This window comes from Lichenostomus cassidix, chromosome 4, assembly GCF_008360975.1.
Source record: "Lichenostomus cassidix isolate B80296 chromosome 4, HeHo_3.0, whole genome shotgun sequence".
NCBI lineage: Eukaryota > Metazoa > Chordata > Aves > Passeriformes > Meliphagidae > Lichenostomus > Lichenostomus cassidix.
In genome coordinates, this window is record NC_139484.1 from 59,028,785 (window position 1) to 59,049,972 (window position 21,188).

At 42.7% G+C, this 21,188-nt stretch overlaps 1 protein-coding gene across 1 annotated transcript in view; it reads left to right on the plus strand.

Annotated features, from left to right (window-relative positions):
• The window catches only part of DDRGK1 (DDRGK domain containing 1), a 30,876-nt gene extending 9,889 nt beyond the window's left edge, over positions 1-20,987 (plus strand). Inside the window, exons 3-9 of the mRNA XM_085059468.1 lie at positions 5,134-5,240; positions 6,525-6,626; positions 13,621-13,743; positions 15,121-15,159; positions 18,057-18,113; positions 18,751-18,799; positions 20,331-20,987. Coding sequence (XP_084915594.1) covers positions 5,134-5,240; positions 6,525-6,626; positions 13,621-13,743; positions 15,121-15,159; positions 18,057-18,113; positions 18,751-18,799; positions 20,331-20,503 — 650 coding nt within the window. The 3' untranslated portion in view covers positions 20,504-20,987. The remainder of the gene's footprint in view (positions 1-5,133; positions 5,241-6,524; positions 6,627-13,620; positions 13,744-15,120; positions 15,160-18,056; positions 18,114-18,750; positions 18,800-20,330) is intronic.
• Positions 20,988-21,188: the final 201 nt, after the last annotated feature.

Sequence of the window (21,188 nt, forward strand, 5' to 3'; positions counted from 1 at the left end):
AGCCTCTGATGACCAAAGATTGCTGGGGGATGGTTCTCCTTGGTGACAAAGTAATTCTCAAAATGACTGACACCCCTGACCTGTGTTCCACCAGCGTGACTTTCAAGGCTGCCTTTAGAAAAATGGTTTTGATTGCCTTAAATTGCTCAATTTAATCCCAGCCACAACACTCCTGCCTTTCCTGCAGCCCTCTGCAATCTGGGAGTCTTGTTAAAAGCCTGTGTGCTCTGCACGTTGGAGGAGGGTGGAAAAAGAGTCTGGAAGGAGAGTTGTGTATTCATGTGGTTAGGTTGAGATCCCATCTAGCAGACTTAATTAACTCTGTGTGTCTTAATTTAAATTGAACCCAGACAGAGGTGGCTTTGTGGACTGGCTACAGCCAAGGTGAAAATGCTGCAAGGCAGAAATGGGTGAGGATTTCAGGTATTAATCATTTAGGGAAGAGAGGCCAAGCTAAGCAGTTGGGAAAGGGGATAAGTTGCAGTTGGACTGAGGGTTGTTTGGGGCATGGGGTAGTGTAAATAAACAACATTACCCATTTCCAATTTCAAATCCCTTTTATTTGCTGACCAAGGAGGGTGTGCTTGGCTCTTGGTTGTGCCTGATTGATGCTCTGAGTGCATCCACATGGACTCTGTTCACCTCTGGTTGGACAGAAGGGTGTTTTGTTGGGAGCTTTTACTTAGTTGCTGATCATGTGCAGAAAAAAACACACATCTCTACATCTGGCAGCAACATAAAACTCCAAAAGGTTAAATATCCCAACCTGCATGGCTTTTCTTTGAGCTTTTAGCATTGTACATGTGAGCACAGATGTTGGAATCTCCAGTACAGTGAGTATTTGGTTAAATTATTTTACCTCCACAGAATCAGTAATGATAAATCCAACAGTTTTTGACAGTCTGAGTGCTCAAGCTTGTAAAATAAAACATGATAAAGAAGAGTTAATGAGTCCAACATAAATGAAATCGTAAGTTCCTCTCTTCTTTTGCATGGCAAGACTTGGAGATGAGAATCTCACATTTTTCTCTATAGGTGTTAATCACTATTGAGAAAGAAAGCACTAAACAAAAAGCAGTTTTAAAATCCTTTTAAATTATAATTAATGGGCATTTTAAAATGCCCTTTATTGCTTTGTGTAGCATCTAAGTTCAGCATTGAAATCTTCCAGCTAAAAAAACCTTGCATGCGTGTTTTCTGCTACTTTTTTTGGGTAAAATAACATAAAAATAATTTTTCATCCCCATTGAGTGATAGATATCGTGCATAAGTTCAAGAAGAACGTGTTTGTGCTGCAATCTCTTAAAATAAGGAGCACTTTTTCTGAGTGCTGAAAGATCTGGAAAATGTGTAAATTTAGAAGCAGTGATGTGGTCCCACGCTGTTCTGGTGAAATGGAGCTGCGTTAATTGTCGTAGTAGTTGAAATAATTTTAATGCTTAATCAGTAGGAAAACCTTTCTAGTACAGCTCAACTTTGACTAATATCCCAACCAGTGAATCAAAAGTCAATTTTGACTTGCTGCTACTCATCCAGTGAGTTTGGTGTTATCAGAGTGCCCCCAGTGAGTAGCTGATGCAGTTCAGGCACAGACAGGGAGGTGTGTGGTTTCTCACTTCTGCCAAATGGCTTTAGCTGAGAATAAACTTCACATTCTGCTCTAAAGGTCTGCTGTCCTTTGTGTCTGCTGCACTTTTCTGCCCTGAGTGTTGCCTGCTTTTGTGGCTTCAGATTAATCAACTGAGATCTTGTTTGGTTTCTAAAGTGGGTAGCAACCAAATTAAATAAAAAATTTAAAAATCTAAAAATCGTCATGACTAGTTATTAGACTATTACTTGTCCCACCACAGGGCTGTGGTAGGAATGCTCACACCTTTCCAGTGGCTGGTGTCACACATCTGCTGGATGTTAATTACATGCTGTTAATAACATCTTGTGTTATTGATGAACTCTTTGTTTTGCTGGCATCTTTTCCCCTCTCCTTCCTCTTAATCCTTTTGTTAGTTGCTGCATAAATAGTAAATAAAGCAGCTGACTGTGCCCAAAGGACTTTTTGTGACTAGACACATGTGCTGCTCTCATTCTCTTTCATGGATGGGAATCCATTTGCTTCACCCAGAACTTAAAAGGAAGCAAGACAAGGACAGCTAGACCAGGTTTGACAGGCCTTGGAGAAACCTGATCTAGTGGAAGGTGGGAATGGCAGTGGGCCTGGAATGAGATGATTTTTTAAGGTCCTTTCCAATCCAAACCATTCCATGATTCTGTCATAACTAAAATAGCTGATGTTCAGTGTTTATTTTGGAAGTTTTTGTCTCTTCTGTACACAGTAGCTGCTAAATTTCTGTCCTGATAGAGAACATAAGCACTGCAACACATTTTCTAATGGTACTGGGAGGCATTTTTAGAAAGAAGTCTGTGCCTTTCCAGAAATTCACACACCTGTGTGACTGATAACTACTTCCTCTTGTGCTGCCTCTCAATGTGCTCAAACTATTAAGGAAAAGCAAAGATTCCCTGAAGCCACCTCTCAGCTGGCCAGCTGAGCAACCCCCTGTTTGTGTAGAGCAGAATATGTCAGCCTGGTTCTGCTTTCTGACTCTTGCAGATGGGAACTGATGGGAATGCTGTGCAAGCTCCAGAAATCATGGGATGGTTTGGGTTGGAAGGAATCTTAAAGATCATTCAGTGATGAATGATGATTGATGATGGACAATTTCCACTGTCCCAGGTTACTCCAAGCCCTGTCCAACCTGGCCTTGGACACTTCCAGGGGGACCACAGCTCTGGGCACCCTTTGCCAGGGCCTCCCCACCCTCACAGGGAAGGATTTATTCCTTATATCCCACCTAAAGCTGCTCTCATTCAGTTCCAGTGATGTCAGTGTCGTGGGGTTTCCCAGCTGAGTACAAACCCAGGCAGCCCAACCGCAGCACCAGGGGGATGATAAATTGCTTTCACACCCCATTAGCTGAACATCCTGCATCACCCCGATGCTCAGGGACAGATGGAGTGCAAGTTCCTATGGATTGACCCCCCATGGAGTCTCCCAGTGCTGTCCCAGCCACAGGTGTGTGAAAACTGATGGTTAAAAGCTGCTGAAACAATCACTGCTTTATTAAAATAAAATAAAGAATTGCTGGCTGTGTGCAGCACCCTCTCTGCTTTTGGTGGAGCTGTTCTGCTGAAACAACACATTGATTCAGCAAATACTTTGACCATGTGTTTATGTTGCTGTCAGCATGTTCAGGTTTATTTAGTCCATATTAATTGCACCCAGGTTTAGTGCCCTGGTGACCTTTCAAGCTCTGCTGAATCATTTGCTGTGTCTGCATCACCGTCTCTGGCTTTTGTTGGATGTAACTCCACACACTGGAGAAAGCTTGGAGGAAGTGGTGCTTAAGGGATCATATCAGATGCTTCAAGCAGGAGGAAAGCAAATGCTCCTGAGCAACAAAGGCATGTTTGATCCAGGACTGGGAAAAAAGCCTTTAAAAGCAAGCCTTCCTTAGGTTTCTGCCTAACCTCAGGTAATTTTAATATAGATGAAATCTGAGAAGCCCTCAGGTGCAACAGTGTCGTAGATGGTGTTTTATACTAGTGGTGTTTGCCAGAAATAATTTTCTAAGCAATAATAGCAGAACTGAGCTGTTAATTTTGGAGTCATAACTGCTAGTGCTGGGTGTGCTCACCCATTGTGTTTGGAACTCCCCTCGATGCAGTATTTAAAATATAAATAAAGTTATTTTAAGCATCACTAAAATTGCAGAAGCAACTGCGTCAGGTCTGAGTATCCCTGCTTGCTCTGTGAGGTGCAGGAAGGGAACCCTTTTGATCATCTCAGTAATCAGACTCCAGCAATTCTCCAAAGCCCAACTCAGCAACCAGGCTCGTATTAATTCCATCTCCTGAAAACAGCTCAGTTGTTTGAGTGCCTCCTACGCAGCTCTCAGATACATTTATTTCTCATGATGTCTCAGTGGTTTAACCATAGTCCCATTCTGTGTCTTGGAATTAGTAAAACAAGAGTGTTTCCAACCTAATTCTGCATATAAAAGAAAGGGGAGTGTCATTCATCCATATGCTCCTTTCATAGCAGCTTTTTGGGTTCCCAAAAAAGGGGAGCAGGTGTTTTGGAGAGAGCTCCCTCCACAAAACATCCTGGCACAGCCCTGCCAAATCTATTCCATTTTGGATTTGAAGTCAGCATCAAGCAGAACAGCATTGGGGATGCTCAAAGCACCAATTCCTTTACCCAAAAAGGGATCCACGTGTGAGGATCTTTCATTTTGATCCTTCCATGACTGTGAATATATTGTGTGGTGTTTCCTGCAGTGAGTTGAGGATTTCTCTTCGAGTGGTGAGGTCAATCCACAGTGTTTGGGGGAATCAAGGACTGATTTAGAACAGCAAATAAAGTGGCCAAATGTTCCCGAGCTTTCAGCAGCAAGGAAATGTCTGCTTTTGAAAGCTCTTCTTCCTCAGCCCCTGAGTGAGCAGAAATCCTCATTTGCACACCCTTTGAGCAGAACTCTTTCATATTTCAGAGTTGCAGAAATCACCTCTGTAAACAACCAATTGTCATACAACAGGCAAATATTTACATGTCATTTTCTTGCAGGCAGACCCAAGATTTGCATTTCAAGGATTGCTTTTCCCCCTCATCCCTGAAAGGTTATTTCTGTCACACTAGAACCAGTGGATGAGTGGAGTGCCACTGAATCCCACTTTTTCAGTGGATGTCTCTTGTGCAAAGCCTGAGGGTAGCTGGGAAGAAAGTCTCTGCAGGCTGGTGTTGAGCAGATCTATAATAACAAAATTTCTGTATCAGAGGAAGTATCTCTTTTGGTTGTGGAAAGCAAGAAATATTTATGAAATTTTTTCCTTCAAAGGATCAAGGAAATTTTTATTTCTGCCTTCATTTGAGTGTGTGTTTGCCTTGTTACTTCTGCTCTGTGGCTTTGGCAGTCTTGTGTGATTTTTTTTTTCCCTTTTTCCATCTAAAAGGTCTTGTCTGAAGTCTGTGTGCGTCTCCTTTTCATCTGCTGCTGCTTTCCCAGGCAGCACTGAAGCTTCTCCGAGGGACTTTTTACAGAATATTTAAAATTTGTCATTTTTCATGCAATGTTGCAGAGGAAGAGGATGCTGAGGAGGTGCCAGAATTTCAGGTGTCTGGGAAAATTGGCGCAAAGAAGCAGAGGAAATTAGAAGAGAAACAAGCCAGGAAAGCACAGAGAGAGGTGAGTATTTCCTGCCACGTATCGAGCAGAGCCTGAATAGCTCAGCAGAGAGCTGGGGATGAGACAGAAAGGCAAAGGCAGTGTCATCACTAAATGGTTGTTTTATTTTCAAAATGTAAATTCAGCTTGTGCTGGCCCAAGAGGAAAAGAGTGTCTCATTTTCTTTCCATTCCATCTCGTGGGGAGGAGAGGAGTTAAACTCCTGAGTGCTCTTTATTGGATGTTTCCTCTGCCTTCCAGCTTAATGTCAACACTGTCTCCCCTTGAAAATACACTCCAACCCACATGGTGTGGTTGCAGACTCTCTGTCGTTCTGTATGAACAGTTTGAAAGCTTGTGAAATCCCAAATTGGGAATTTTTGTGTCACCTGAGGTTTGAATCCAGTGTAGTAGATGGAGCAGTTGGTAATAAACTTAATTACTGGTTGTATATAAACTTCAATTACAAACCTTTTCTCACTCACTCAAAGCTTTCATCATTTTGCTGTTGCTTTCCATGCACATTGTATTTTATTCTCCTTTTTTTTTTGGTGGAAAATCTGAGCAAAGTTGAATGAAGTTGGATAAGCATCAGTTGGTGAAACAGGGAATCTTTTGTTTCATTTTAAGCACACTGATTTTTATTTTGCCATGTAGAAAGATAAATTCCCTGCGTGGGGCTTTTCCTCTGAAATATTCAAAGCCAGATCCTCCACTGGAGTATTTTCTGCTTGTCCTCTTAATATATTTTCAAATTTAAGTATCCTGATAAGCCTGGAAAAAAATCTTTAAGAACACTCTAAACACCCTTTTTATTTTCCCTCATTTTACAACAATCTTGTTTCCTTAAAAACAAAAATAAAATTATTTCAAGAGACCACTGCAGCTTTTACCGTAAGAGATTTTGCTCAGGTTAGTGACGAGAGTTTGCATTCCAAATCCTTTTTTTCCCCTCCTTAGGATCCATTCAAACTAAACTTCAGGTGAGGAGAAATGGAATGTCAGGACCCAACATGGTTTAATATCCCTGTTGTAATAAGCTCAGAAGCACATTCAAAACTTAAACTGTTCCTGAGATACAGATAAGACAAATGAGGAGGGCAATTTCTAAATATACCACAATGCTGAGTGTGCTGAAGGGGAGGGGAAGTGAAATGATAATGGCTTTTTATTATTCTTTTTGATGTTTCTTTCTGAGCAGGCGTCTAAAAGGTGGTAAGAAACCCCCTCGTGGTATCACACTGCGAAATTTTAAAAATGCATATTGAAAAAGAGTAAGGCTTGGCTTCATCATGTTTATTTTAGGCTGAAGAAGCAGAGAGAGAAGAACGGAGAAAGCTCGAGTCGAAAAGAGAGGAGGAAAGGCGGAAAGAAGAGGAGAGAATTCGTCTGGAGGAAGAGCGACAGGTGAGAATAACTGCATTTATATATGGAAATGCTGACCCAGGTTTGACTTTGGCATTGCTTCTGGGGAACTTGTGTGAGCAGGGAGCTGCAGGGACCACAGGCTCTGTCCTGCTCCAGCCACATTTAGGATTTGGACCTCAGGACTTCCACCAGCCCAGCTCTGAGTGTCTCCAAAGGATGGAAATCTCCCACCTTCCCCTGTTCCCTTTGAGCTGCCAGCTATAACCAGCAGGACAGAAAGTGAAAGGCAGCTGCAACTGATTTTGTGTGAATCTGTATTATTTTATTCTAATTACATGTATTTGCATGTGCTTCCCAATTAAAGATTGCTAAGCTATGCATATGAAGTGTGTGTTAGAGCAGGAGTGACCCAGAAAAACAGGTACTGCTCGACTGAAATGCTTGTTTGGTGAATGCTTTTCATTAGTGAGGGGGCAAAACTGAGTTCAGAGCTGCTGTTTGTACTCAGGCCGTCAGTGCTGCTGGCTGAGAACTTCATGCTCTGGTGCTGCTGCAATGTGTGGTGGCTTTGCTTCTGGATAGGTGTTCTGCCACAGTCCTGAGATGAAAAATTGCAGCTCGCAGCGCTCTCTGAATTTTTGGGGGATTTTTTTTGGAATTTGTGTCTCTGCTTTGTGGGAAGCAGATTTATTTTAATTTGCTCCGAGTGCAGGTTGTGTAAGTGTGGAGTGTGTTGCTGATAATATTTTAAAAAGGAAAAGACAATTTTTCCTTTCCTCTGTTGAGGGCATGAAGGCAGGATAAAGCAATTTTAAAAAAATAATCCATACATTACACATAAAGATTGAATCTGTGAGATCTCTGTGTAAATACCCAATAATTTCTGGGGTTATACCTTCAAATCCTTTCTCTTCTGAGCTCTCATTTCCTTTTCATCAGTAGAAATCTTGAATTTCAGAAATTGAAGTGAAGGGGGAGAATGTCAGTACTGCATCACCAGGATGTATAGAATAGTCTGAGGCTTTGTAAAGCAGCTTGAACAAATTTCCAGAGGACCAATAATTCCACAGCTTCCCTTCCAAGAGAGATGTACAAATTTATTTTTTAAATATTTTCCTAAAGTTCTCAGAATTTCATGTTGTTGGAACACTGAATAATGAGTTGAAATGACTCCAGTGCCTTGGGGGAATTAGGACATACTGGAAGGACATTGTGACACTGGAACTTCCAGTTCCTTGCAGAGTAGCAGCCAGAGATCTCTTCACACAGAAATATTTATTTACCTTTTTATAAGTTTTGGTTCTGTTCAGTTAATGGCTATGTAACTCATTTTCAGCTGAATGAGGAAACTCCTGTTTGTTTCTCTTTTCATTTGCAGTATTCCTACTAAAGACTGCACTACAGCACTTCTGGTTCATAAGTCTCTGTGAAAAAGGGAAATGCAAACTAAGGCTCTGGTTTAATTTTATTTTATTTTATTTATTTTTTTTTTAATTTATGTATTCATTTATAAATTTTGTGCACAACAAGTCACAGAGTGCATTTAGAACTTGGAAAATTGCTCAAATGCCTGAACCCTTGATGTTCACTTTAGCCAGCACCTTCCTCGGCTACTTAAATTCTGGAATTTTAAGCTGTTTCAGTTTGGTTGAATTGTTTGTTTTCCTCAATATTTATCAGGACAGCATGCCCCCCCACCAGGCTACATCAGGAACATTATTCTGCCTCGCAGAGGAAAGTGCTTTCAATATTCTAATTTTTTGCTTGTGTCTAAGTTGATAATCCAGTGACTGCTGAACATTTTGAGCGTGGAGCAAAGTAAATGTGTGTGGCAATATTTAATATCCATGCTCAAATGTTTTGTAGTGATTTTAAATCTGTCTTCATGGAGTCTTTAAGAGGAAACAGAACAATTGTCCAGAACATCTTATCTTTTCAATCCTGTAACAGACTGATGGTGTGATGGAAAAGGTGCAACCTCTGGAAGCAGTGAAAGGATAATTTGGGTTATGGAATGCATAGGATAAAATGTCATTTATTTTCCTCTAGAGAAGGAATTCTTCCTTGCCACAAGTGATGTCTTGTCACCAGTAAGGCCTTGTGGACTGCACATGTGATGATACCATCCCCCATCAAGGTTAGGAAAGGCAAAATCCTGAAAGGTAGCTCAAGTAGTGATTGATAGTCAGGAGATAAAAACCAGGGGGGAGCTGGTTGTTTGCATTTTTGAAGAGGCATTTTGATTACTGACACTGCTGTAGTTCATATAATAGCACAAGGCACAAAAAATTCAGAGTTCATCACTGAAGTTTCTCTGAGAGATGTTACAGTTGTCAGATACCTCATTTTCCCCTTCCTTTTCCAGTACATCAGAGTGTTTCTGCAGCTACAGTGACAGTGGCAAGTCCCCAGATAAGCACAGCTAGCTTTGGTAGCTAAATTCCACTTGAACCTTTTTTTCTTCAGTCCTTCTCCCAAGAAGTGCTGTGAAAATTGTGCTGACAGGTGGGAACTGCACCTTGAGGGAGTTATGGGGGCTAAAACCTTGCTTAGTCCTGAGAAAAATACCTTCTGCTTCTATTTCAATATATTTGTATGCACTTATAAATAAAATGTGGTTGCCCCTTGCCTTGAGTGTTGCAAACCAGATCATATATTTTTAAATTCAAGTTTCCTTTCCAGTGTTCTGCTGACCTGATTGGCTACAGGGCCTGAGGAAGCTCCTTTATAATTGGCATTTGCTTCAGCTCTGCTTTACCCTGGGGATTTCCCTTTCACTCTTGGAGTTTTTTGGTGGTGAGCTGGTTTACCAACTGACAGCTTATCAATGAGAGTGAACTTCCTCTGATGTTGCAAAACAGAGTCTTCAGACAAAACCTTGCAGATTGCTCGCATTAAAAGCTCTTTTTCCTTTGCCCTGTGCATGGAGATTTTGGTCAATTTGCATTTAAGGCCCTAAATAAAAATGGTCTGGATCTTCAGAGCTCTAGAGATGGAGGATCAGCCATGATCACAAAGCTCCTCTTCAAGGTTTTGAGAGCTAAGACCCTAAAGTTTTGACTCTTTGATATTTGGTCATGTAAGAAGAGGCACCAAGTTTTAGTTGTTTTATTATGTGAACATCAAGACTCGTGTGTTTCTCGGCAGAGCTGTTCATTATCTGTTTGGCATTTATATCCATTTTTCCTACATAAACAGTGCATTTCTGGAGGCTGATGGAGAACCACTCCATAATTTCAGTTTAAGCCATCAGTTTTCGAGTGTGTGTACTTCCCTCAGAATTAATTTCTCCTCAGGGAGTACAAGTTGAAAAGCTTGCAAAAAACCTCATTCTCCTCTGATTTTCAGGGGATAAGGACACTTATTCTGTCTAAGGAGGGAGTGGGGCAGCAATTCTGCAGATCCATCTGCTCTGTGCCAAATTATTCACTGCAAAGGCCCTTTTGGCTTCCTGCAGAAACTCATTCCTGTACAAAGAAGGTTTCTTTGCTCCATGAACCTCAAAGCATTGGGATTAGGATCCAGGATGCTTTTCCTTATCCTACAAGTTAAGGAAAGAGCCACAAACCAAGGAATAAGAGGGAGCAGGTGGTGGCTGGAGAAGGTCTAGTGTTTGCTCTGCCTTCCTCACTAGCAGGGAGATTTTTTCCACCCAGGCAGCATCCCAGAATTCCTGAGCAATCTATGATCCCAAAAGTCAAGGTGTGCTTCCAGCTGTAAGCCTAAGAGAGTTTTTGGGGTGCTGTGGGTTTCACCTGGTAAAAGGTTGGGCTCTTGTGCAGTTGGCTCAAGGAATGTGTTTGGAAATAATCCCCAGGATCAAAATAAGAGGCAAACAGAAGGTGATGATCTAAAAGGAGCTTCACAGCAAATTCAGGTCCTTGGTGGGCAGGTGGGACTGGGTGAGAAAAAGAACAGAAGGAAGAAAGGTCTGAGTGACTCAGTTATTTATTTATTCAGTACAAATGTGGTCAAAGTGGGATCATTTATTCTTCACATGCAGTGGAATAAACAAATCAAAAAGAAATCTTTTCACTGACCAAGCCCCCAGTTTGGGTACCATTGAGATGGCTGAGGAGAGAGGCAAACCTGCTTCAAAAAAACCCAAAAAATAAATGCGGGCAGCTGAAGATGAGCATCTGCAGTTACCAAATTTCCATCTGCTGGGACTTCCCCAGCACCCCACCCATGGCCAGGGGGTGGCCCAGCTGCTCTGCTGTGAGCCACCAGCTCAGCCTGGTGCCAGCTGGGGAGGAACCTGAGTGCTTTGAGATGTGTGGTTGAGATGTGGTTGAGCCCAGTGCCCTCTGTGAGTGGCACAAAGTGAGGCCTGAGCTCTGTTCTGGGAGCAAACCCTGAATGTTTCCATGCCTGGGTTATTTGGATGACCACATTGGGCTTTGTGGAAAAAGCTCCCATGCAGCTGCTCCATGAGCATGGGAAAGAAGAGAGTTAGAGATTTGGGGGAACAAAAAAAGCTGGGAATAAACATTCCCAGACATCCTGACTGTGCCAGGCTTCCCCTGCTCAGCCTCCACGTTGCTTCTCCCCAGGCAGTTGTGCAAAGTCATCTCTCCTCTTGCTCTAAACCAGGTTACACTTTGGCTAAATCCTTCTTTTTCTACAGATCGGATCATAGGTGAATTTAGGTTGTAAAGCATGTGAGGCTCTGCATGAATTTTTAATTATTAGATGAAAAAGCATCTGGAAATACTTAGTGATATGGAGGAAGCTACAACCACCAGGAAGCTTTGAGGGCTGACACACTTTAGCTACCAAAGCAGTGCCTCAGACCACCTGGAAATGCTCTGCTGATCAAAATTTAGCATCTGGAAAACAAATTCCTGCTGGCAAAAGAGGGGCTGGGAGCTGAGTGCTTTGCCAGTGTCACAGCAGAGCTGCTTTTCTGCGTGTGTTGGGAATGGAAATGCTTGTAGGAATGTGCTGGGATGCTTCCAAAAAATGGAAGGTGCTGTTTTTCAGGTAGGGAAGGACCACAGGAAGGAGATTTGTTCATTTGTTAGACCTTCCAGAAGCAGGAAAATGTGTTTTAGTTGTTGTTGCTCTCAGTTACAAATGGGACACTGTCTTCTGATCTTTTATTTTCTTGCAGAACCATCTAGAAATTATTTACCAAAGCAATTTTGAGGCTTTGTGATGATTTTTTTTCCCCTCATTTCAAATCCTGCTGAATTACAGCCTCTGTAATAGACCAGGGGAAGAACATTATTCTTGTCTTTCCAGGATCAAGATTAAATTTAATGCACTTACAAGAGAAGAACAATTGCTGCTGCTTCCAAATGAAATATGGTTATGTTGTTCTTGGCATCTGAAGTGCATATAAGGAAAAGAATCTGCTGTTGGATTAATTGTTGTGGTGATGAATGACCCGAAAATGATCTTGTTTTGTCTCAAGAGCTTCCTCAGATCTGTAGATTTTTCATGAGATAGCAGTTTAAAAAATGGATTTGGCTTTGCAGATGCAGTAAGGTCCTTTCAGTCCTGTTTTTCTCATTCTTGGATGTTGGCAGGATTCTTTCTCCTGACTTTCTGGGAATTTTATGAAATAAAATTGAGACCAAATACTCTTTCTCTTCGTTTTTTATCAAAGGGCAACTCTTCCATCCCCATCTCAGCTGTGTTTAGCTTTATGTGACATCTTTTTTAATATGGATATTTTTCATGAAGAACCTGTTACTCATAAAATAATAATTAATAATATTTTTTATTTTTTATTAATAACCTGTTCCTGTCTCTCCCTGTTGTAATGGAACAAATATTTACATCCTAGCTATTTAAGGAAGCAATTACCATATTAGCATAAATTTAGAAATCAGTATCATTGTTCTTTAAAAGATCAGTTCCTCTGCTAATGGTGAAGGAATGCCCTGGGATTGTCACTGCAATTTGAAGAACTCCTCTGTTTGTTTTTATCAGCCTCTGGAATGTGATAGAGCCAGAAGTCAGTCCTGTTGGAATCTCTTTGCTCCAGGTGCTGCACCAACATAAATTTCTCTGTGCAAGAAACTGTCCTGTAAGGAAACATTTTTGTTCTGTGTGAGCCATGGAATCTTTCAGATTGGAAAAGGCCTCCAAGATCATCACATCCAACCTTCCAAGTTATATGTGGGAAGGGTTTTGGAGAACAGCAAGACAAATTTTAAAACAGAACAATGTAAACCTGCAAATTTAGGAGTTCCTGGTAGAAAACTGTTCTTATTTGAAACATTTTTTAAGTAATTTGTCCCATTTCCAAACCTTTAGTCACCATTTTGCTTTGTGAAGGTGTGAATTCAACAAAACCATGCATCATCATGTCACTGATGTTGGGCTTGGAGTTTTCTGGGTGAGCTTTATTGTGGGCTTTAATATTTATTGCAGGGTAGACAATGAAGTTTTTTTATTGCAGATAACAGCAGACCCTGAAGCTTTTGGTTAACGATCAACATGTGAAAAAACCCTTTTATTAATACAATCATGCCTTGCCTCCTGTGCCTAAAATACTTTATACACTCCTTTACATTCCATGTAAGCACAGTTTGCTGGAAGAAAGTTTTCATTAAAAAGAGACTTTACTTGAAAACTTGATTTTACTTGAAAATTTTACAGGCTGGCTTTTTCTCTCCCCCAGTGTAACTCCACTGTTCCTTGTGAGCACGCTGAATATTCTGCAGTGGCAGAGCAGAATCGGGGCCAGTTACCAAAAATGTGGATGTTGCATTAAAGTGCAGGGAGGGGCAGGGACTTCCTGTCAGAAGAACCAGATTCATGCAAATGAAGCAGGCAGGTTGCTATTTAAGAGTGGTTCTCTGCCCTCTGTCACACTGGGAAGAAGCAGCCTTGGTGTGGAGAGCAGCCCTGGGTGTGAGATGATCACTGCCTCGGGGGTGAAGCTGCTTGTGCCATCAAGGGACAGCTTGGAGTCATTTTTAAAAATGTTTTATGTGCTGGCTGCAGATAAAGAAGATGCTGCTTCACTTCCAACCTGATTTGGGAAAGACCAAACTGACCACTTGTCATCTTTTCTGTCCAGGAAGAGGAAAAAAGGAAGGCAAAGGAAGAAGAGGAGAAGAGGGAGTATGAAGAGTACCTGAAGCTGAAGGAGAGTTTTGTGGTTGAAGAGGAAGGGGTTGAAGAATCAATGACAGAGGAACAGGTATGTGAGGCTTGTTCTGCAGTTCCCCTTCGCTTTGTCAGACTTGCTGCATTCTGTCTGGTGTAAAATGAACTTAAAAGTAGGAGTCAGCCAAAGGTTTTTGCTTGTGAAAGCTAAATTGTGTCTGTGGCACAGGTTAACCTGGAATATTTCCTGGGGAATGCTACAGTTCCTCTTACCAGACTCCTACGGGTTATTTTAGAGTTCTGAGGGAAATGTCTTGTGCTGGAAATACGTTCTGTCCTCCCTGTGTCTAAGAACTGAAATAAAACTCATTCTGGAATTCGGATAATCTCCCCCTGTCAGCAGCTCTGCCTTACCCACAGAGACTGAGCCAGTAAAGCTGAATTTGGAGTCTGAAAGTGCCCACAGACCTCGGGGGCAATTGCTCGGGTTTGATTTTATTTTCTCCACCAAAAGAGCTGCTGTGAAATCAAATTAAAAACCAAGCTCTTGTCTCAAAAGGCTTCTGATAAGGGAATTCTCATGACAAACCCACACTGCTGCTCCTGTGGCTGCCTGCAGAGCTGCTGGGGCTGGTGGTTGAAATGTGATACTTGATCTAATATCACAGCAAACCTGAAAAAGTTTTGCTGTTGTGGGAGGCAGAGTTCTTGTTTTGTCTGCTGAAAACCTGTTAGACACAATTTATTTGCTGTCACATCCTGGAATTGCTCTTGGGTCGTAGCTGCCAATTTGAGCTGCCCAGTGCGTTTCTTGGGAAGGATTTATTTCAGGGCCCCATGTGCATTGCTGCTCTGCTGAAGAGACTCTGTGGAATTAAATGGATTTGCTTGAGTGTGACTGAGAGTGGCTTTGAGCTGAGCAGATTGTGCCTAATGTCAAGCAGCATTGACTCATTACAAGTTCTCACTATGGACCTCTTCCCATCAAGAAAAATTCCTCAATCACACCGGGATTAACACCAAGAGAAGTTGTACCTGGTGATGGGGAATTCCCTAAGATGCAGTGAACAGCAAAATGCACACTTTTATTGACAATTCCTTCAAAAACCTGTACCTATCCTGTTAGGAGATGAGATTATTTCTAAATATTAATGTGTTCCACTTCAGACACCCTTTAAAGCTGGAATGTGTTCATTGTCCATGTTCCTACAGCTGCCTGTCAGGGAGAAATTAATCTTTCTATATGTCAGAACAGAGCAGGGTGTTCCTCACCTAAAAGAGCTTGATGATGCCTGGATCTCAACCTGAGATAACTTTGGTAGGGGTGGGGAGTTCAGTATCTCAGGGTGTGGAGTTAAAACTCAGGAATTATGCAATCTAAACGCTTTTATATTATTTGTACTCAGCAAGTTTTTGATGCATTTGATGCTCATGAATTTAAAATAACAATTGTTTTCCTTGCTATTTCCAGTCTCGCAGCTTCCTTACGGAATTCCTGGAATATGTTAAGGTAAGTTGCCATTGGTTTTTCTCCTTGAATGGTGTAAAATACCTCTTGGCAAAGAAGGACATCTTTACTTCCTCTTTCATTTACTTAAATATTCAGCAAGTAACAAAAGTGATACTTTCAATAAGTGGTTTTACCGAAGCAGCATGAGCACATCCATTGGTAAAATAGTTTCATTCCAGCTGGCTCTTGGCTTTTGGGGCAGGATGTGGCTCTTACCTTCTTTTTGTAAGAGAGTTACCCTCAGAGTTTACGTACAGCAGTGTTTGCTGGAGACTGGGGTTTGGGACATTCAAGTTTTTGTGTTTGTGAGCATCAACCGCTGATATAAAAAACAATCTCTCTATGTGAGCTCAGCAGGAAGGAGAGCTGCTGTACCAGGAGGGTGTTTTTGGGCCTCCAGCACTGGCATTGGAAAGCCCAATTCCAACTTCTCCTGTGATTCCTTCAATTTTTTCTATCCCTCCAGCTTGCAACATTGTCTGAATGTGCAGCAGGGCTATTCAAGAAGAAGCTCACTTGTTTTAAACAGGGTGTGTTAGTCTCCCTTTCATCCCATTGTGTGGTTGGGGATTTCAAACCTGGGGTGTGTTCCTGAGGATTTGTGCTTTTGATCTATGAGGACAAATACTCTCCACTATTGCTATATCAAAGGTCAGATGCATTTTTCTCCTCTCACTCTTAACAGTGCCATGCAAAACTCTTTTTTCCTAATGAATCCCTTCTTTCCTTTGCTGGAAACTGAACTCCCAGGTTGTGTGATCTATGTGAAAGGCTTCTCTAGTAAGCAAATCACTTGGATATTTAGTGAGCTCCTATTCATTTTGTATTCCAAAATCTCCCACTTTGGGTCAGTTTTGCATGTCCATTATCCCAGCAAAACCCTGGACTTACAACAGATTTATCTCCTGGACTTACAAGCAGATTTGCTTCACGGATCTCTCCCTAGATTCCCTAGAAGTGTCCCTTGGGATCTTCCACAAGCACTGGGAAGTTTGCAAGGGATGACACAGCCGGGTCAGACTCTGCCCATTGCCCAGGGGGTTGTGGTGGATGGACCAGATTAGTCACAAACCTAATGTTGAAGCACTAAGTTTTATATCAGTCACTTCATCTTGACGTCAGAGAAATTAAACTTGGGCTGAAACCCTAAGTCTGAATATTCAACACCTGATTTCCTCTGCAGAGCTCAGCTGCAGAACTGGGGCATTGCTTTCTTTCACAAGTTTTAAGTATTTTTTTTTAATCTTGAAAGTGTGCTTAATGTATAGATTATGTATTGCCCTCATCTTCTGTTGTGTTCACAGAAAAACCATTGACAGGAAGCAGTGCTGAGCTGCTCGTAGCTGTCTGCAAAATGTATAAATTAAGAGTAATTGGCATTTTTTTAAAAAAATAAAATCGAATTTAGCTCTTCTGTTGAATAATTTCTGAGGACAGCAGCAGCATCGTCACACCTAAAACAAAATTAATTCAGGAAAACGTGGATGTGTTTGTGTTGCTGAAGGAAAGTTCAGCCTGGTGATGCATGTGGAGAAGTGTTTTATTCCCTTAGGACCTCACATTGTCATTGTATTTCAGAGTGTGTGGGGTGCATCCTCATCCCATCCCACCCCCTCAGGATCTTATTCACAGCAGGATCAGTCTTGGAAAAGCTCCCACTAAACTTGGTCATTGAGGGTGAATATCTTTAAGTGAAGGTTTAAGTCCTGTTTTTCCTGTTCATGTGGCTTTGCACCAACAACCCCCCCAGTCCCTTTAAAAGAAGATGTGACGAATGTTGGCAGTTCCCAGCTCTGAGAACTGAATTCCATGGACTGGTTCCAGTTCCATGTGTTCAGTCCATGGTATTCAGTTCTCTAGCTTGGCTGCATCGAACTTCACAACTACTCAATCTGTTTGTGGCTTTTTTTTTTTTCTGTCTGATTTTATTAATGCAAGAGATTTAATCTATTTCAGCCTCCTTATTTCTTCAGTGTCCTTCCAGGGTGCTCTCGAGACCAGAAACAAAGGACTTTGTTGTTTAAAGTATTTAATTTGTTAATGGAGGTGCAGCTTGTGGCTGTACATACATGGATTTTAGGAATGTAGTCCTGAATATTAACTGAGCTTTCCAACAGTTTTGTCTTTTCCAAGCTCCTTACAAACACTGCATCCTTTTGCAACTAAACAGATGAGTTCCTAAAACTTTGGCAGAGAAGAAAACAGGATCCAAGTAGCTCCAGACAAGCACCCCAGGTGTTTTCTCTGGAGCTACAGAGAAGCACAAAACCAGATGTGAGCAGTGGTGGATGTGCCCTGACTGAGAAAAGCTGCAGGAAGAATCTGTCAGAAGCAAAATGACAATTTGCAGTTCCAACACTGACAATTTTAATAAGGTGTTGGCTTGCTTAGGAAGATTATTATGGCATTAATACACATGACATCAGTAAAACAGACTAAAGCACTTAATGCTGCCAGTCTTGCCTGGGTTTTATATAAGTGCTGATACACACCAGTGATCATTTTTAAAAAGTGCTTTGAAACATCCCTCAAAGAAAAAAGGGATCTTGATAAAGCACCCTGGGAATTAAAGGTGGCAGCTGAGAAACTCAGGTGGCAGGAGAATAGAGCCATGGCTGTTCCTTGGCTCATCCTGTTGTGAGGAAAAGTCCAGGATAAATGCTGGCAAATGTGTTTGAGCTTTACCCTAAGTGGGTCAGTGCTCTCAGTCTTTCCACAGAGCTCACTGCTTTAGGTAACTTGAGAGGTTTTCATCAGGGGAAAGTGCTTAGTGGGAAAAGTTAGTTACAGGGACAGGTTCTGCTTTGTCTGGTAAATGCATTTTTTATTTGAATGGAAAAGAAAAATCCCAACCTTCTCATTCAACAGCTGTGTTTAACTCTTGTTTGTTTCCATAGAAAACGAAGGTCATCCAGCTGGAGGACTTGGCTTCACATCTGGGTTTAAGGACACAGGTAAGCACTGACTTTCGGGGTGGAAGTAGTAATTTTTGCTGGGCCCCTGCCTTCCTCTTTAACCAGAACTCCATTTAAATGTGCAGTGGGTTGCTTAAAGGAATTTCTCTGGTCAAATCTAAATTATAATTTCCTTCTGCAGTCATATAACTACAAGAAAAAGAGAGAGGTAGAACTGTAGAAACCAGCACTTAAGGTGCAGTGGAACTGCATGCTTGGAGTAAGTGTAGAGTAAACCCTGCCATAAATTAAATGTTTTGATTGGGTAGAAGCAGGAAAAGATAGAAAAAACTGTGGAATGTATTGAGCAAGGACCTCAGTGTGCTTCATGGAACTTCATGGCACTGCACAGCCTTTCCATGGGAAGATTCCTATAACCCCCCTGCTCCTTCAAACAGCCAAGTAATGGCAATAAAAGTCTTTTTACAGGGATAGAGAATGGAATTTGAACACTCCAAAATGCAAAAACTTTCATCCCTCTAAGACCAAAGGGCTTACTGCATCTCTCTGTGTGGGAGTACTGAATTCCTTAACCCTGAGGGATTCAAATGTAAACCTCTGTAGTTTATCTGAACGTGTGAAATGGTTTTTGCTTCCCTTTTGATCAGTCTGTTACTCCTTTTTCTCCCCTGCACAGGATGCAATTAACAGAATCCAGGACCTGATGGCAGATGGCACCCTGACAGGTGACAGCCAAAGCACAAAGGGGATCTTACTTTCGCTGGTGAAGAGGTGGTGGTGCAGAAAATGCCTTCCCTGTGGCAGAGATAGACTTCCAGTGTCATTCCTGTTTTAAGGATCTAGCAGGACTTGATAGCTAGATATTTATATTTTATTGATTCACCCATCTGCTGAAGGCCTTTCGGGGTTGCTGGGCAGCCAAGCTGCAAACGGAGCCTTCTGAAATGTGAATTTGAGAGGGTCACTGGGATGATTTGGGGTTGTTTCCAAGGCTGGTGGCTAAAGCCAGGACTTAGGTAGGCAGGCTGTGGGAGAGGCAAACATCCCAGAGCACTGCAGGATGCTGGAATCAGTGAAGTGCTTGTTCCCAGCCATGTCCCCACCCAGTCCAAGTTGGAATGGCAGCACAGGCTGAGCATGAACAAGGCTGGTTTATTGCTGGGCAGTCTTTCCTTTCCGAGGGTGAAGATTCCAGCACAAACATTTATTGACCTCATCTTGTGCTCATGGCTGGGGAACAACTGTCTCAGCAAGCACATGTGGATACCCTTTCCAATGCCCTAAAGTGCTTGGAATCCAGGGATATCCAGGGATAAGGATGTGAGCTGTCCTGGCTGGCTGTGGCCCAAAAGCCTGGGAGGCTCTGCCTTGGTGTAATACATAAGAACAGGGAGATCTGTTCTCAGTCTGGTTGGAGAAGCTGAAATGTGGAAATTGAGCTTCATGCCCTTTCAGAGGGGAAGCTGGAAAGGCTGAGCTGGTCCCCACAAGGGCTCTCAGTGCCCTCCTGGACTCTCCTGCTCTGCTTTTCTCCACCAGCTGACTGAGCTGAGAACATGAGCACCAAAAAAGCAGGGCTACGAGGACAGGGAAGGGTCTAGAAAGGAATCCATGCAAGGAGCACTGAGGGCACTTGGTTTGCTCAGCCTGGAGGAAAGAGGGGAGGTTTATCAAGGTCTGCAGCTCCCTCAGAGGGGCAGCTCTGATCTCTGCTCTCTGGGACAGGGACAGACCCCAGGGAATGGCTGGAGCTGTGCCAGGGGAGGGTTAGGGTGGACATTAGGAAAAGTTTCTTCCCCCAGAGGGTGCTGGGCACTGACTAGGCTCCCCAGGGAATGGGCACAGCCTGAGGCTGCCAGAGCTCCAGGAGAGCTTGGACAATGCTCTGAGGCACAGGGTGGGATTGCTGGGGTGTCTGGGCAGGGCCAGGGTTGGATCAATGACCCATCCTGATCCCTCCAGCTCAGGACATTCTGTGATTCCATGAAAACCAGGTACCTGCAGCAGCTGCAGGAGCTCCCAGCCAGCTGTGCCCAATGTACAGAACATGTTCCTTTGAGCAAAATGAGTGCCCAGAGCCCTGGGCTGCTCACAGCCCTGCTCCAGCACCCAGCAGTGGCCAGCAGATAAAAGCCTGCCTGGCCTAGATAGGAAGTGCTGCCTCAGCAGCTGGAAGGTCCCTTCCTTCCCAAAGCAGTCTGTCGGGAAGTGAGGGGAGCTAAGTGCTGACTGCAGGGTCCTTTCTTTGCCCTGTAGGTGTGATTGATGACAGGGGAAAGTTCATCTACATCACTGCAGAGGAGATGGCAGCCGTGGCTCAGTACATCAAGCAGCGAGGCCGAGTGTCCATCGCAGAGCTGGCCCAGGCCAGCAACTCCCTCATCAACCTGCAGCCTGACAGCAGAGCTGTGGCTCCAACTGTGGCCTGAGAAAAGCACAGCAGCAGTTTAACCTGTTAATGAATAAACCACGTCATTAAAAGCTAACGAGAGCCTCCCCAGTCCGTTCGTGGTGCCTGAAGGTAGGATGCTCTTTTGAAGCATCAGCTGCAAACTCAGAAGTTTTGCTTTTCTTTGTGTCAGAACTGTTTAAACGATTTAACTGTTGTTAAATAGGACAGTGGACTGTACAAGAGACTGGCCAGGAACTCAAACACTGATGCACCTGTAGCCCAGGAAGATCAGTAATTTATCCCTTGGCTGTCACTGTCATATTGCTGCATCCAAAGTTTTTATTGTTTGCAGATTCTGATGTCTGTGTCAAATGGATTTGGGGTTGATTGCATTCAGGATTCTCCAGGTTTGCTCTGCACTGTGAAGCTGTTTAACTTTGTCATGGACACAGCCATAGGTGTGTAGGTTTTGGCTGCTGTATCTACACTGGAATGAGAGAGTAAAAGGAAACTCCTCTTAAGTGTGTCTTTGTTCTTGCTGGAATATATCCTGAAACTCTGGAAACAATGGTTGCTCTGTTGTTAAAACTCCCAGCAGCTATTTCAGGAAACCTTTGCTATATAAATATGTTTTCCTTGGTTTATGTAATACAAAAAGTTTGCTTGCAGACAAGCTGCATAATTTCCCTGTAGCCAAGAGACAGAAACCCCTCCAGGGAAGG